This window comes from Xiphophorus maculatus, chromosome 9 (genome assembly GCF_002775205.1).
Source record: "Xiphophorus maculatus strain JP 163 A chromosome 9, X_maculatus-5.0-male, whole genome shotgun sequence".
Taxonomy (NCBI): domain Eukaryota; kingdom Metazoa; phylum Chordata; class Actinopteri; order Cyprinodontiformes; family Poeciliidae; genus Xiphophorus; species Xiphophorus maculatus.
In genome coordinates, this window is record NC_036451.1 from 13,107,680 (window position 1) to 13,125,563 (window position 17,884).

General features: G+C 36.3%; 1 protein-coding gene across 39 annotated transcripts in view; it reads left to right on the top strand.

Moving 5' to 3' along the window:
* Positions 1-17,884, top strand: part of adgrl2 (adhesion G protein-coupled receptor L2) — a 125,103-nt gene that overhangs the window by 41,156 nt on the left and 66,063 nt on the right. For all 39 annotated transcript variants that reach the window (XM_023339602.1, XM_023339601.1, XM_023339611.1 and 36 more), the window contains exons 3-4: positions 4,463-4,676; positions 15,191-15,300. In XM_023339602.1, coding sequence (XP_023195370.1) covers positions 4,463-4,676; positions 15,191-15,300 — 324 coding nt within the window. The remainder of the gene's footprint in view (positions 1-4,462; positions 4,677-15,190; positions 15,301-17,884) is intronic.

Here is a 17,884-nt window from a genome sequence, read left to right on the forward strand (position 1 = left end):
GTACTTTAACAGAGTTCATGTGACACAAAACATAAGGTGGGCTGGCTGTGGATTTGCAGATCAAACTCAGAGGTCTTGCATATGGCCAGAAAACAGATCACTTTCAGCCGCAAAGTAGGCCTGCACAAGTTAATCTGTCCCGCCCAGCAATATTTAACTCCCCCTCTGATGATCCATTTGAAGTTCTTAAAATCTTTCAAATAAGGCAGGCTCGTTTTGAGCAACTCCAGCTGAGCAAACCTTGCCAAAACAATTTATTTCAAAGTAAATATACATTTTTAAATGTGTAAATTTGTGCATCTTTTACCAAAAAAACTGAAAAAGAAAAAAAATAAATCTTCAAGCCTTGACCAAAGAGGTGCAGGGTTATGCACACTTTTTACCCACCCTTTAATTACTCGTCTCTGTAAAGTACATCATATATTACAAAAAAAAGAAATAGCTTTTTTTGTAAAAAAAAAAAAATTAAAAACGCTACTATAACTAATTATAGTTTCTAATTATGACTGGTAAAAATGCAATTTCCTAAAATTAAACTTTTTTCTACAACCTTTGGAGATAGCGTCACATGACATTTTTACCTTATGAGCAACATAAAATCTACTGATCCTGAAAACCCTGTGGGTTTTATTTTCAGAAAAATGTTTATTGAAGCAGAATAGTTTGCTTTGTCAACAATTCTTGTTTTCCTCTTTTGTACGTTTTTGTGGTGACATAATTTACATGTGGTTTCAAAGGTAACATAATGGCCTAAAATTGTTTTCAGACACTTTTTTTGATTTCTAAATTTACTGTGCTATTGTATCTTTTTTGTTTGAGTATCACATGTGATGTATGTTTCATCAGCAAATAATATTTTCATGCTTTTAATAGATTACAAATGTAATGGGCAAGCTAAAAACTGGAGACCTGGTGCAGAAGCCCCTCTCCTGAACCTTTCCCAATGGTCGGTGCTCTGTGCTGTTTTAAATTATGCAGTGGTAACATTTTCTGTCAAGTGAATTATCGCTATTGCTGTTGATTTATTTGTTCGAAAGTTGTATTGATGCCTGTTTAATTATGTCGGTATTGCTTTTTCTTTCAAATGATCATGCTATGATAAACAAATAAATTCTCTACATATTTCTTGAAAACACTGTCCGATGGGTTTAAGATGAATAATTGTCCCTTTGTAGGTATTCATTTGTACATACTACACTTAGCTTAGAAGATTTACTCATTTAGAAGGCTGTTGTTTTTTTTACATTAAACAAGTACATGTAGAAAACAATATATATAGGCTTTCATTTTCTGAATCTCTACCACTTTCATGTCTCCGTTTGGATATTTTAAAGCTGTAGTATAATACTGAATGATGTTTTGCATTGCTCTATAGTTGCTACACGAGGTATTGTATTGTTCTGACAATGCATTGCTACAGCACACTGACATGAGCTCAAGATTGACTGTCAAGTTCTGTTCCTAACACCCTGTGTTTTCATTGTTTTTCCACTTTTTTCCACGCTAGCTTCTGATAAATTGTTTATCAACCAAGGCATTTTTTTTCTCTCCTCAGACAAAAGGGCTGAAAATATGAAATGCAGCTAAAACCCATCATATTTGAAAGCCTTTACTTTTTGCCTGTTGGTCAAATGAAAGAATGTGCTGTCAAAAAGTGCCAGGAGAAGAAAAACGATCCGTACTTAGTGATCATGGAGACAATTGAGGTTAGACTGACCAGAGCAGTGGCTTGCTTCATACAGATATGTTCTTTGTTTGTGCTGAGCTTTTCACTGAATACCTCTGGAGTTGAGCTTTTACCTGATTTGTGCACAAACAGAGCAACCAGCAATACAGACTGACATTTATCTTCCTTTGTAAAAATATCACAGCAGCGTTTTCTTCCAAGAAGCACAATGCAGAATGTTAATCCCCTGCCACTGTTGCTTAGCATTTAATCAGACAAAGATAATTGTATTGGTTGCTAATTGATGAGCCATTCAATAGGGTAAAATGAACTCAGTCTTCTTTCTTGACCAATTTAGACAGTGACTGCAAGCAAACTCCTGCCAGTGACTTATCAAAAGAAAGAAAAGTCCTTTATGTTTTTAAACTGCACAAATGGATCACTCCAACTTGTCTGCAAGGCAAACAAATTAGAACATGAGAAGTCGTGAGGGTGTTCTTTATTTTCTTCTGTGACTGCGAACTAAGCCTCATTAGGGAGACAGAGTCTTTGGAAACAACAGCCATCAACCAAGTTGTAGGTAGGTACCCTGTTATATAAGGCCTCAAAGAGGTGACAGAGTCACCAGTGGATGCCGGGGAACAGCTTATTAGTCAAAGAAGTCAACACAGGAGCACCTGGCAGTCTTATTAGGCTCTCTGCCCTTATTCTTTAATGTCTGACATGTCACAGCAGTAGAAAGTGGCTGTTATCAGAAACGCATACGGATTCATAAAGTTTACCTGCGTGGATCACTTTTAGTTCAAAAATGGCTTTTGGCATAACTCGTATTTGCAGAACACCAACATTGATTTATTCTTTCAGTATTCCTACCCCCAACACTTGCCCTCATGGAAACAAATACCCACACATTCACAACGTTTAGTTTTTTTTTCCATTTTTTCATTTTTTCTACTTCCCAATTGAGCTACTTTTGATTGTCAGCACTGTGAAGAGGATTAAATTACACTTATGTTGTCATGGTTGTTCCTTTTTATTCTGTACAGAAAGAAATGAGCACTGAAAGAAAAAAATAGCCTCTGTGGTGATGGACTTCACCATCACAATGTGTTTTTACATTAAAATGACAAACAAAGCAACAGCAGGTCTGACAAATAAGGCTCCTCACAAACAAATATGGATTTTTTTTAAATTTACACCAGCTTTTGTATTACTTTTCTTTTTTTTAATGGTGTTGTTCGCTTTGTCTTTTTATTTTTTTTATCAGTATCACTGTACTTATATCAATAGTTGCAAGGTGGCCCAGGGCTCCAGACATTAGGTCGACAAACTAGACTTTAATGACAATTATTGATTTTTGTTTCAGGGCCGGTTAGTGCACAGGGATGACATAGTAACACCATTAAATCCTTGGTGCAGTTGAGATATGAAATGTTTGCTTGACATGCTGATGTACAGTAGCAAAGTATTCACACCCTTTGAAGTCTTTTGCACTTTGCTACATTATAACCACAAGCTTTTTTGCATTGCATTTTATCTGGCAGATCAACAAAAAGTAGTGGATAATTGTGGATTAAAAGAAAAAAAAAAGCAACAAAGGTTCTCTTTAAAAAAAAAAGAAAAATCTGAAAAGGTTAAGATGGTATTGTTTTAATCTTCTCCACTCTGATGCCCCTAAATAGATTTTGATGCAACTAAATGGCTCCTGAAGCAGAAAATCTGACCCTTTTTATAGAAGAGTAACAAGGAGAATGCCATTGATTACATATTTCTTCAGTTTGGCACAAGCCATCTTTTTTAGCTTTTAGCTATTTAACCTACATTAAAAAATGCAACATCAACTTGAACATACCATTTTAACAATGAAACATGATGGTGGTGGCAGTATCATGCTGTGGGGACACTTTCCCTTTGGAGATGCAATGAACATGATCAGAGGTGATGGGAAGGTGGGTGGAGGTAAATACACAGCAAACCTGAAAGGTTGTGCGCAACCTCTAGCATTTTTCTTGCAGAATTTTCTTGGTTGGAGGTTCACCTGCCATCAACACACAACCAGATATACCATATAAATGTTTAGATTAGGGCTGTACGATATAAGAAAATGATCCATTTGTGATATTTGATAAATAAATAAATTAGGACATTACTTGTGGTTATTCTGTGTTCTCCTCACTCGTGTCTTTCTTCTCTTGGCTTCAAGCAATATGCTACTTGAGCATTCTGAGCACTTTGCACACTTTCAGTGTATGGGTATTTCCTTCAGTTACATTAGATCCAACAAGCTGAATGTTGCATCAACATTCAATGCCTGGACTAATAATACTTTAATAAAATATCAAGCAATTGGTGCTTTGTAAACACTCTTGCAATATTACTTTAGCACACATTGACAATGCGATGACTATATGAATGCAATATATTGTAATTTGAATCAAGTCCAGACATAAATGCAATTGTGATTCTGTAGCATGTCATGAAAATGGCTACTGATTGTCCTTACTCTTCAGAATTAGACATTGCTTTGTATTGCTTTGTCACATAAAATCCCAATAACATAGTACGATGAGAAAAAGTTAAAAGGTATATGAATACTTTTGCAAGGGACTGTATGTCAGGCTATTAGTGATAAGAGTTTTCTTTATCTCGGCTCAAGAAATGTATGCATGCAGATGCTCCCTTTGTGCATATCCTGCTCTGATGTCTTGTGATCATGTCTTCCTCTGTGGCACTGCAGCTACACATCTCTTTTCGATTTGCACTGAGAAGTCTCTTTCTTTCTCTCCTCTCCCTCAGGGTTTAGCAGAGCTGCCCTGCCGTTTGGCTTAGTGCGGAGAGAGCTGTCTTGTGAGGGTTACCCCATTGATCTTCGGTGTCCAGGCAGCGATGTCATAATGATTGAAAGCGCCAACTATGGCAGAACAGACGACAAGATTTGCGACGCCGACCCCTTCCAGATGGAGAACATCAACTGCTATCTTCCAGATGCCTACAAGATCATGTCACAAAGGTAAAGCCGCACACGTGTGTGTGCAGTGTCAAAACAGTCGATCCTAAATGAAGTGTCTGTAAAAGTTTCAGGTCCGTCAGAAAATTATTGGCCTGGCACACTATTAGGTCTGAACCATCCCCAGCTATTTCAATTTGTTGAAACACATTTTTCTTTTGTTTCAAAAAAATCTCACTAGCTTTAAAATAAAGTTTTCCACCAAGGATAATACTATTGCCTCTGAGGAGCTGATTTAGTCCACTGAAAAAAGCCGAACTGAATAAAAGTGTGGGATGAAAAAAAAGGCAGCAGTTGTCAGCATCAATACCCCACATCACATTACCGTTAGCACAGATAATGAGGCGCCTGAACCTGAACAAAAGTGAATTAGAAACTTCATTACAGCTCTGAAAGGTGAAGGAGAGAGGACAAACGGTGTCAAAGGAGTACATTAAAAAAGGAAAATAAGCAACAAACAGACTCGAACCGAGTAGAAATAATCTCAGTCTCAGATTAGACAGCTGTTCAAACTATAAACATAGCAAATTTGCGTTTTTTTTACTCTTTACAACAAAGAGATAAATTAAAGTGGCAGTACTGACAGGGTGCAGATCTGATGTGGCTTGGAGGAGGTAATTTTCTGTCTACTGCAATTTCTGCCTAGGTGTAAATTAACCTGCAAATGTGCAATCTAGATTTAGTGTGCTTACATTAGGCTATCTGTGTTTGCTTTGTTTTACCTTGTTAATAAGGTTGAGCTGCTTGCTCTTAGCAGAATCGATTTATTATGTGTCTGCATACGAGTTATTTCACTTGAATTTAAAGTGGTAAAGCACACACGAAGACTCACACAGTGTTCTTTGATAATTTGCACCAGACCAACACTACTTTATGCATAGTGATAATTAATAGTGAAACTTTTACTGCCAAATATAAATAATTTCACACATTATTAAAAAAAGTCTGTTCTTAGAATAAAAAAAATCATAAGTCAATACATTTTGAAAGCAGGTCTAATAAAGAATTGCTTTATAGTCATATTACTTGTCAAATAATATTCTATTCAAAAAATGTTGTTTAGTTTTCATGCTTGGTTTGTGATAATTCCTTATGACACAGTAAATTGGAAAAAGTGCTTATGCCCCTTCAACTCTAGCAATTTTCAGGGAACTGTTCAATTTATCATGGCAAATAGATCATTAATCAGAAAAGCAGTTAAGATCATCTTTTTAGCATGATCATTTTAACAACTTTTGTACTGAAATGATCCAGTCAATTTCCAGGCCTAAGTCTAAATGAACATCTGTTGTAAAATTTAGAAATCATTGTTCAGCTTGTTTTTAATTTAAAAATTTAACATAATGCATCATGAAACACCCCACTGTAACCAGTTTTTCTTTTCTCGCATTGGCTTTATTTAATTACACAGCTGAGACCCAGTAAATGGGGCAAAGACAGAAAATGGGAAATCATGCGGCACACACCCACTAGTCAGATTTTCGACACAAGAAGCCATATTGAGAAAACCAGCATCCCTAGATTTCTGCTCTAAATAAAAAAATACGCCCTAACTATATACAAACATATAGATCAGCATGACTTCTGACAGATGTTCAAATATGCAGAGAAGCATAGATTAATCTGGAAGACAACCAATGGTAGCACATAGACTTCCAAATGTGAATTTATACACGATAAGGTTCCACCAGGAATATTTTGTGCCACATGAGACATAATACATGAGACCAGTTGTCACACAGGGATGCCAGTGGAGCCAAAGTGCACAGGATGGAATGACATATGACTGCCACAGAGAGAGATATTGGCTGGTATGAGACAGTCAGCAACTCTGGCAAGCCGCCTTGGGAAATAAAAAAAAAATGAAATAAAAGAGTAGAGCCCTTGTATTCAGGGGGGTTATTGTCAAGTCCTATTTGATGAAGTCAGATAGCTGACTCACATTGTCTGTCTTGAAAGGCTGCAGTGTCCCCGCTCCCTGTTTTTGACCCTTTGTGTTACGCTGCCCTCAGCCTTGCTTGTTCAAAAAGAGTTTGTGGAATAATGACCACCGACTCCTAAACAGTTTCCTAATAAAGCAGCACTCCTGTGTCTGTGACAGACTGTGGTTCATTGCTTATATGCAAAATCTGAGACTGAGTGAAGATATCAGATGTTGTTTTAAATGCATGCTTAGCCTTTGGGTGTCACTTCTGAACATTTGTAGTCTAAGGAAGTAGGATCTTTCAAGGAGAAAACTCTGTTATATGATGTGGCTCACACATCCTATAACAGCTGTGTTATAGGATGTGTGTCTTGTGAGAGCAAGATTTTACCTCTGATTAGACTGAAAGCAGTACAGATAAAAACAAAATACTCAAAATGTTGCAAAGAAAAGTGATTGGTAAAAGTTCATTTTTACACAGCACCTCTGAAGGAGAGCCTTATGCACTTTACTGGGCTTCTTCTCTACTAGGTGTTTAAAGTTCAGTTGGTCCACCTCTGGGAAATCTCTGAGAAAGAAAATTAGGGAAATTAAAGTAAAAAGTGCATGTATGTCAGAAGTGGTTGGCACTTCAGTTCATGCAGAACAACACTAACTAGTGATATTGTTGCGTTCCAGCTGAAAATAGCTTTTATGTGCAAGCACACACACACAAACGAGCCCACACGCACTAATAATTCTCTGTGCAGCTTCTGTCTGGCATGTGTGAAGAATCAAGACAACTCTTTGCACAAGTCTAACATTAAGGACCTTAGAGTTAGAAGAAATGTAATTTTGTGTCATCTGTTTTATTTTTGAGTTCAAATGTTTATGTATGTAGCACATTTGCATAAAAATATATAGGCAAACTGATCTGCCGACTGTAATATGTTGTCTTAAAATTAAACAGCTTGGGACAAAATGTCCAAGACTGAGGCTAATAAGAAATAATGATTTACTGCGGTAAGGCAATAAGGCCAAACTAATAATTTACTATCTAAATATATTTATTCTCAAATAATAAATATTCAAACCATTTGTGTTTTACTTCGACAATATTATCAATATGGTTTTGCATATCCTGATTTCACTTTAAGAATTATTATGAAGAGCATTTAATAGATTTTTGGTCTGTCCTGCTGTGAGCAGTCATTAATTATTAATATCAGAAGCCGAGGCTATGTGATGCCTCGTGTGAGAGTGGGGTAATCCAAAAGCTGTGTAATTTATACAGTTTCCTAATTTAGGTGGGTGGGAGAAAAAAAATCAGTGCTTGTGAAGAAAATTAAGTTGACTTTTAAATATCTGAAATTGACATGGCCCTGAAGTTTAAAGAGTTGAGTTATGGCTTTGCTACAGTTTGATGGATTCTGTTGGAACTCTGACTTGTTTTCATATCTGGCTGGCATATTATATTCATGAGCACAATGATTTTATGAAAATAGCCTTAGGATTGTTGTGGCTCAATTAGAACATTCAGCTGCAAGCAATTAGTTGACTCAAGTGGGTGATAATCTGTACGGGAATTTTTCATATGGACGCCGCCCCTCCAGATGTGAAACTGCATGGCAGTGAAGTTTGAAATAATTAATTCATTGATGATAATATTCAGTGCTGTGATTATTCTTTTTTTGCAGGATTGAGTTTCTGTAATAATTTCATTTTCTCTTCTGTGCTGAAGCTAATTAGTGCAAACACAATGGAAACATCTATTAGATTATAATATTATATTTATATGTATATATTTTTAAAATGCATTTCATTGATAATAACCAAATTATCTCGTGCGGTCGTGATTAATCCAAAATTGACCACATGTACTTAACTCAACAGAAGTTTAAAAAAGATGACAGTGATACGCCTTCATAAATTTTTCTTACAGTAAGAAACATACGAAGATATACAATATGAAAAGTGGCCTACATACATTGATTTCACTTTGACTAATGAGCTTCATTGTAAGTATTCGATAACAAGGTCATTGATTGCTGTAATATAACAGGGTTGGTTCCTGCTGTGCCTGTGGATCATGGGTTTTTAGAAGGGGCATATCATTGACAGAAATGATCAATGCAGATTGCTCTCTGGAAGAGTAGATTGAATTTATAAGTGAGATTGCTGTATAACTCTTGAGTTAAACTGAGTTAATAACCAGGAGTAATTTTCAGGAAAATGTGTTTACCAATAAACATTTTTACTCTTGAAATGGACAAGAGTGCATCTTAAAATGTTATGGTTTTTAAAATAAAGGAACAGCTATAATGCCACAAATTTTCCACACCCTGTTTTGAGCAGCTACATCCGATTTGACATGCTAAAACAGCTACAATGTTTTAGTTTTAAATCAGCTGCATCCTCCAAGTTTGCATCAATAAAAGTGAAGTGGGATCTGGAGACTAAAGAATGCTACTTACACTATTTATATCAATGACAGTACTGCTTGCAAGGCTCTCTGCGGAGGTCCATTCTTGCCGCCTGACAGCACTCTGCCTTGTACTCTCTCTCTGTAGATACACTGTTGGTGTTTATTTAAAGCACAGAAGATTAAGATTTCATCAAGGTCCAGATTCAGTTAGGCTGTTTCAGAGGGATGTGCGAAAGTTCAGCATGAATAAAAAGGCTCTCAATCTCCTTTCAATCGGTAACAATGTGCTAAACAAGAGAGTATATTAAATCACCAGTACTATATTTGACTAAGTTAGAGTAGTAAAATGGCCTCTGTGTGAGTTCTCAGCTCAGTTTTAGTGAAGCTTTGACCTTGACCAATATTTAATATATGTTTCTTTTCTTATGCTGTGAGTGGTCAGTAATCATTTACATTAAAACCAGAGGTTCATGCATTACAATAGAGATGTCACTGAAAAACATGATTTTAGTTTTTTTTTTTAAATTACACATTTATGTATTAATTTTAAAATGACTTAATCTTTTTTTAAGAAGTCAACATAGCCAGCTAACTAGACAGCTAACTAAACAGCAGTCTTTTGTGCTTATTACTGTAAGAAAGTAGATTAGAACCACAACCTTAAAGCTTTCCAAACTGCTGCTAACATTTCCAAGTACGGTATGTTTCACTACAGACAGTGGCTGTTCTGTTACTTATTGTAGTTGTGCTCTCTCTCGCTCTTCTGCAGCTCAATTAATTCTCATATGCAAAACCTTTCCTAAACTACTCTTTTCATGTAAAATAGCTTCTTATATCTCTGTTCTTCCTCTGACTTAATGTTTACACCTTGACACCTCACTGACTTTCTAATTGGAACTGGAAATTAATTTAGTGTTCTGTCACTAGGTTAACTAATATTAACAATACAAGCTGGTAGGTGTATTCATGTCTCTTATTTGCTTTCAAACCATGTACCAAGAATTACTTGGACCTTGCACAGCACTATGAGCACAACGTAATGATGTGAAAACTGAATAAAATGGAAATAAAGAGTTCATTACCGCAGCTTTCAGTGTGACTTGAAACTCATTCATTTCTCTCTACTGATTATAAATAACATGCAGCATTATACTCACTAATTAGTTCTTGAATATTACATCATCCCTTGAATAAAAAAAATAATCATAAAAATTACATACCACGCTTCGGACCTTTTGCTATGAGTAAAATGACCTAAAAGAATGGTAGCTGTGACTCTACACCTTTAGAAGTTGTAAAGCTATCCAAACCCAAGAATGAGCAAACCTTTGATCATTCCATTGTTTTGAGTTGTAAGGTCTGATGTCCCCTGCAGGACACAGTCATTGCTATTTCTGTATGGCATTTCTTTATTCGTGGTTGGTCCAGCTTTACATTCTGTTTAGCAAAAGGTCACTTTTCAACCAGCACACTGTCTAATAATATTTCCATTGACTTCAGTAGCATGGCGATATACCTCTTCTGCTTAAAAATCAATAGGAGAGTTAGATGGATATGAGTCAGACAGCTTTGTTCCTGACCCTTCAAGAGCCTGGAATTTCCCCCATTGAGCTACATGGGCTACTTCAAGAAAAGTAACATTAACACAAGCATATGACAGCAATTACAAGTTTGAAGGATGTCTTGGAAGCATATTGAGTTAGATCTCAAGTCGAAAGCAGGATGCTAATGCTTAATTTCTAATCGCTCACTTCCTGAAAGAGTATTGGGCCACCTCCTAGAACTGGTCTAAATATACTGATACAGGGGATGATTATAGTTATACCATGTGTGTGTTGAATGTGTGTGTGCTTTTTGTTCTGCTCATATCACATTGTTTCTCTTGCTGCCATTCTGTGGCCCTGGAAATGATTTAATTTTTCAATGGCCTGTCTACGATCAACAGGCATGCCTCTTGAGAGAGATGTCTGCCTTGATAATTGTGCCATGAACCTCATCAGCATTTCAGATGAAATGGGGCTAGACGGGTCACTTTGAGTTTAAGAGACGCTAATTTGATTGAAATTCAAACTGGGAGCACCAGGAAGTAGATTGTTCCTCTTTAGGTAATGTGCCCCCTTCACTCATCTTGCTTCTCTCCAGTTACGCAGCGATTGTTTTCGCTGCAGCAACTCCTTTTTTCTTTATTGTATTGTAAATTAAAAATGGCCACTTTAGGCTAACAGAGTTTGGAAAGGGAGAAAATTGAAAATTTCATCCAAAGCTAGGCACAGACAGCTAGACGAAGGAAACACTGTTTTGATTACCCCTGATTGCATTATGATTTGTCATTGTCTTTAGTCGAAACATACCTCTAATTCAGATTGATCTAGGAAAAATGTATGTGTTACATTGTAGTCCGTCTAGAAAAAGAACTATTGCTTGCTTTGTGTGGATTTGCACGGTATGAATTTTTAAAACCTGTCACAGACAAATATACCAAATCAGAAGTCAGGATAGTGTGACATTGCTTTAAAATGAGGCTACAGTTGAAACGTTAATACAGACAAATTCTAATTTTTCTCCTTCTTTCTTGAGCTCATTTTTCTACATATATCTAAAAAAAAATCAAATAGTTTTGTTAAGTCAAGATATCCATTTGGACTAGGCAGGCAAAAGACTGATGATATCTCCATCATGTTGATATTTCAAAGTAGTCATGCACAGATTTGAAAAATTTGGCCAATACCGATATGCAATATGAATGTTTATGTAAACGTTGATAATATCTGTAAAGAAAAATAAATCAGTTTCAACTTGAGTGGAAAACAGCCGTGAAGCAGTTTTGTGTATGAGACCATTGTTACTCATATTGCCAGGCTTAGTGCAGAGGCCCCTTGGTGAAACCAGAAACTGTTTTAGCTGAACATTTGTGGCTAACCCATTAGTCTTGCTTGATGGTACAGTCCTGGTATGGTCTCTTTTATCTTATAGGTTCATCAGAACTAAGTAAAATACACTGAACATGCTTTAATATAGTGTATGTCATGGTTTGGAACAAAACAGATTTTCTAATGGATCAGTTTAAATATGGAATACAATAGTTTGACTAAAACAGGACTGGAACACAACAGTATCACAGGTTTGTCATTTGATGTAATTTTTTATACAACTCGCACATTATCATCATGTCCAATTATTCCTCTGATATGGTTTATGGTGGCAGAGAAAAAGTTAAATTGTATGTGGATACTTGGTGTCAGGAGTGCCATCCTTTCTACTGTGTTTGGCATCCTAGTCCACCCATTTTCCACTATCAGCTGGGAGTGCTCATTTTTAAGAGAGATTTGCATCAAATCCAAGCTGCGTTCCTGACAACATTCTAATTGTACTGATGTCTGCCTCTCCCAAAAGGTCAGAGATGTGATGGGATTACATTTGGAATGCTTCTGCGTGATTAACGGCCTGGAGGTCGAAAAAGAGGCAAGAGGAGAAGGCACAAGCTCAATCATGCCATTCTTTTCATTGCTTTGAAGAACAAGTCATATTAAAAAACTGTTTGCTTTGAATGGGCATTCTCAGTATTTTGTCTGATTATCACTGTATATCACATATTATAAAGCTGAACTGCAAATAGCTTTTCTTAGAAATATGTTTCCTATTCAAAAACGGCGTATAGAAGAAGAATGCATCACTCTAGAGAAAAGTAAAGAAAAAAACTCCTTTGACTTAATATTCATTAGGAAGATGATTAATTACTGTATAGCCTCAGACTATCAAAAGATAGTCAGAGATATCATATTTTAAATGTATTTAATTAGTGTGCACTGTGAGACCTGTGCCCTGCACAGCCAAATGCGGAAGTTTTTATTGGTGGAATTTCAATTACATGCTTTCTTCCAAAATGAGTGGTAGGACTATGCATAGAAGAAGTCATTAGGGCTTTTTCAATTGGTCTCAGGAGATCCCTGAGGTTTCACAGATGAGACGGTAATCAGACTCACACAATCCCATAGATCAGGGTGCCCCTATTCCTCTGCTCTAAAATTAGGGCAATATATCAAGCAGATCTATCAACACATATGACAACATTGTTTCTAAAGAAATATGAGCTTTTCTGAGCCTTTTTCGTGTTTCGTTCAGTACATTTGCCGGAGTAATGATGGTAGGTCTGTGTCTCATTAGTGTCACTAATTTTATTTTTCTATATTATTCTGTTTTATATGCCTGACATAAACTAGGCATTCATTTCCTTGTCTCAGTGGAATCCGCTGGAAAAAGCACTATGATTTATATTGCTTCTGCATGATATGCTTATGCATGAGCAAAGCAGACAGAATCATCAAAGTGACCATTTAATATGAGGAAAGTGGTTCAGATCCATAAAATATTTGTTACAAACACACACACCCAACCCCCCACCCCCACACACAAAAAAAACACACACACACACACACACCATGCAGTCTATTATGATCTCAGCATGAGGTGCATGTTTTAATTCCTAAACAGGAATTCATTTACATGAGAACAACAAAATGCATATATTTTTATCAGTTATTACACAAGGAGGTCATTAATGAAGAAAACAATTCCCATGAGATTCTTTGTGAACACATATGCATACACAGATTTGAATATAAATGGGAGTCTGTACAAGCATAGAGAGAGCTGGGCTTTTTGAAACATTGTCCGTTGTGAAGAAATGCAAGGGGGAAAAAAAGTTTTTCTAAAATTTAGTCAAATGAAATGTGTAAGACCATTTAAATAGCTGACATGCACTGGGAGATTAATTTCTTCAGTGTTCATTCATCAAGTTACCTATGGTTATTGTAATTCTGTGCATATGTAATTTGATTAAAGAAGACTATGTGTTATGTTCTGGATGCAGTATTGTTGTTTATTTCACTACTGCTCAGACAGCTTTTAAGGTGTTCAACCCAAGTGGCATTTACGCTGTGAAATTAGTGAGTTATATTAACTGTAACTATTTGTTCCACCTAGCTTCACAATGATATTTTATAGTATTATTAATATTATCACATTTGAACTTGTGGCATTGATGGGTTACTGGGCTAAAATTATAACAAAACCCAAGGAGAAAAAAAAGATCAAGATTATATTTTTCAAATAAAAAAAAATAAAATAAATAAAGAGAGAAATATTTCTCCTGTCCTGCCGTTAATCAGCTATTGATCTGGCCCCTCAGATTTTCAATTGAATTTTATGTCCCTTGACAACAAAGATAACTTTCTCTGTGTATTGATGTCTTCATGTTTTCATTGCAACAAAAGAGGTGGTTCACCTGCAACTCTCTGGTTTGCCTCAGAGCCAATTTTTAGTTTCTGCTCTCCAAACGTTTTGTGTAATAACTGAAATTATTGCCGGTGAAATGGAAAAACAGTGTGCTTATATTAAATCAGCTCTTTTTCTCTCATGAAGAAGCAATATGAGCCCTAATATAATATTTTGTAACTCGTAGCAGTTATTGACAGATTGTGTCTTGTTTTTGTTCACAAAGAGAGGATAAGCAACGCATTATCAAATATATTGAATGGCTTGTTTGGTAGATAACATCATACATATGCTTGATTAGATTTATCTCTTTTACGTTGAGCAGGATCAATCTGAGAACAATTAGGTGAATTCCACAAATACAAATGTGAAAATGAGTTCTTAGATTGCTTGAAGTCTTCTTGCAGTTGTCCAGTTTGCAGAAGTTTTTTTTTTATTTTTTATTCTATCTATGTGTATTTAATATTAACCATTTCTGTGGAACAACTTTGACTTATATTAAGATGAGGTACAAAGCTTTATATATATATATAGATATATATATACATAGTCTCACAGAAGTTAAACTTGTTTCTGCTTATTACGACATCCACTGCAATATCAACAGTAGCAAGAGCCTGCTGTACATCCTAGTATGACATCTTAAGGTTTCTGCAGACCACTTTTAGCATCTTATAGGCGGCTCTTAGGAGGAACTTGCTCTGATCCCTTTACATGTTGAACGTTGCTTTGAATGTCTTTGACTTCTGGATTTCAAATATTTTTGAGACATCCTTAAGCCACTTACAAGACTGATAAACTGCTACAATTATCTTAGAGTCACCTGACATCTCTATCAATTAATTTCTTTTTTTCATATGTTGTGCTAATTCACAACACACATTGTCTCAATGCACTATTTTTTTATGTTTCCAGATGCAACAATCGGACCCAGTGCATTGTGATCACAGGTTCAGATGTCTTCCCTGACCCCTGTCCAGGGACCTACAAGTATCTGGAGGTCCAGTACGAGTGTGTGCCCTACAGTAAGTATGACCCTTCTGTCACGATTTGAAAACCCCCTCCTCTCGGCTTCTCTTCCTTTCTGCCCTCTGCCTTCTCTTTGTGTTGTTCCATACACGTCCCATTTCTGCTCTGCCTCTCTTTGTCTACGGTACCTTTCAGCACCCCTCTTCCTCTGTTTCTTCTTCAATCTGTGTCATGCAGTGAACTTTCCATGAAATATGACCTGTAAAACCCTTTGGTCCTCCTCTGCACTCCCCCTCATTATTGATGTGCTCACAGTGTTTCCACAAGCCCAGTTATGAGGTAGCAGACTAGAGGGAGGGCAGAGGAAGTCATGCTGCCTCTCTGTGATAGCAAGCGGACGCTTCCCTTGTTGTGTAGAGCAGTCTATCAGGCGAAAGCACAGCTCAACTTGACTTGATGGCTTAATATACAGTCACACAACAGGTGCTGAAATATGTTAACAGATGTTTCATTATGTAACAGCAGAGAAAGATCCTCTCATAAGTCAACAAGGCAACAATTCATCTAAAGAGATAGTGTTAGCATTTTGTCTGCTGCTCTGATGCTAAAATATTCATTGCCATTCAGCTCCCAAACAATCTTTAGCTCGCACTTTGTATTAAAATTCCCCTTTGTCCTTTAGGCTGCCATGTTCATTTGCAATTTGTGCAGAAATTCCCCCTTTTAACCTTTGCAAACTGATTAATGACAAAGATTTAGATGAATCGCCATCAGGTAGAACTGACATAATTAGAGTCAAGAGAGATGGGAAGATAGCCTTTTGGAGTTCTTATAGTATTTTCTACCTTTATGTCTTTACCTGTGTTTCAATTTTAACGCAGATTAAAGAACATTGATTATAAATAATGCATGTTTTTTGGACTGTGCTTTCCTCTTCATTACATCTTTCCTACATTGATTATTATCTCTATTTCTTCCTGACTTGTTCCACCTAATCCTGGATGAGATTGCACTCTTAAACATAAGTAGATGCTAAAACTCATTACAACTTAAAGGTTAACCTCTCTGTGGTTCTGAGGACATGTAATTAAAGGTGGAATACACAATAATGGCCATTTAAGTTAAAACTATTGAACAGAAACGGATCTAGTAGCACAAACATTCAACATGAAGGTGCTTGTGTTTTTCTGTTTTGTTTTTTGGGGTTTTTTCTCTTGCCTTTATCATTAGGTGAAGTATTGATCTCATCTCTTGCTGTTTTAGCCCCGACCTTAATAAAAGGATTAGCCTCAAGGTGCACTCATGTACACCCGCTGTTATGATTGTGTTTTTTTTCTATTCTCTTGTCTTACTCTGAGGAAATAGTCAAGATTGCTGTAGTGTGTTGATTAAACTTTCACTCTAGGTCATTTAATTCTTTCATGTTCTGTTTAATCCACCTTATTCCTATAACTCATGACGCTTTGCTTGGCATTAGTACCAGCGTGTAATAAAAAAACAAAAACATGTGGGAACATCAACTTTTTAAATATCAAATAGTATACTATATCCATACTAGTCCCTTCATCTATCAAATATTTGGAGGATGGCCAGAAGAAATAGTTTGATTACATGTTTTAACATACTTAGCTGCTTTGTGTACATTATTACTAATAAACAAAAAGCTAACAATTTAAAACCCTGATACACATCACTGCTTGCACAATAATAAAGCTGATCATTTTTGTTGAAGGGGGTTAGGCAAAACTGTGTGATTCTCTAAGCAGAAGTAGAGCTCAACCAGTACCTTAAAGCCACATGCCACCAGGCTTGGTTTTTTGTGTCATTGTCAGAATTTTACAGTGCTGTTTGTTCCTTTCTCGCAAGAGCTGACCAATATTGTAACCAAACAGCTGCAGATATAATTGAATTCTACATTGATCTGATAGTTTCCATGTGCTTAAATCTGCTGAGAGCACATTAATTCCATATTTCACTACTTAGCAGTGATCATTTTAGGCTGAGAATGGGGATGGGAACTACAGGTTATACTGGTGAGTTAACCCATATTATGAAACCATAAAATAGCATTACATGTTGTTTCTTATATGTAAAAATCTTGTCAGTTGTACTGTTAATCCTTTTAAGGAACTGAAGTTTCTTGTCTTGTTGTAGGTTGCAACCAACCACAATTATGACAATTTCCTTTTGTGGACTTTTTATTTAAATGAGCAGATATCAAGAAATTTGGATGGTTGCTATAAATATACTGTAGATTCTTCAGCACCATTCTTCCTGATTCCTTGTTTATTGGGAGCTGGTAAAAACCAGACACCCGATTACAGAAACAACTCCATTTCACTTTTGTTGCATGTTCAACACCATATTATTGGTGCAGAAGTTAAGTTTTGTGTAGTTAAAGGCAAACAGCAACAAGTACTGTATCTTCACAGGGACAACAGCAAGTGTGTAAAAATGGAAACCTATAAACAAAGATAATTAGTGAAACTGCAACCAGTTTCCTCAACCTCACAGCTCACAACATACTGTCAGCTTCCACAACCAGGGCGCTTTACTGTAACTTCCTCTGTTTTTCTAGAAGTTGCATCCGGAATCAATCCTACAATAACACTGCCAGGATGTTCCAGGTCAATTTGCCTC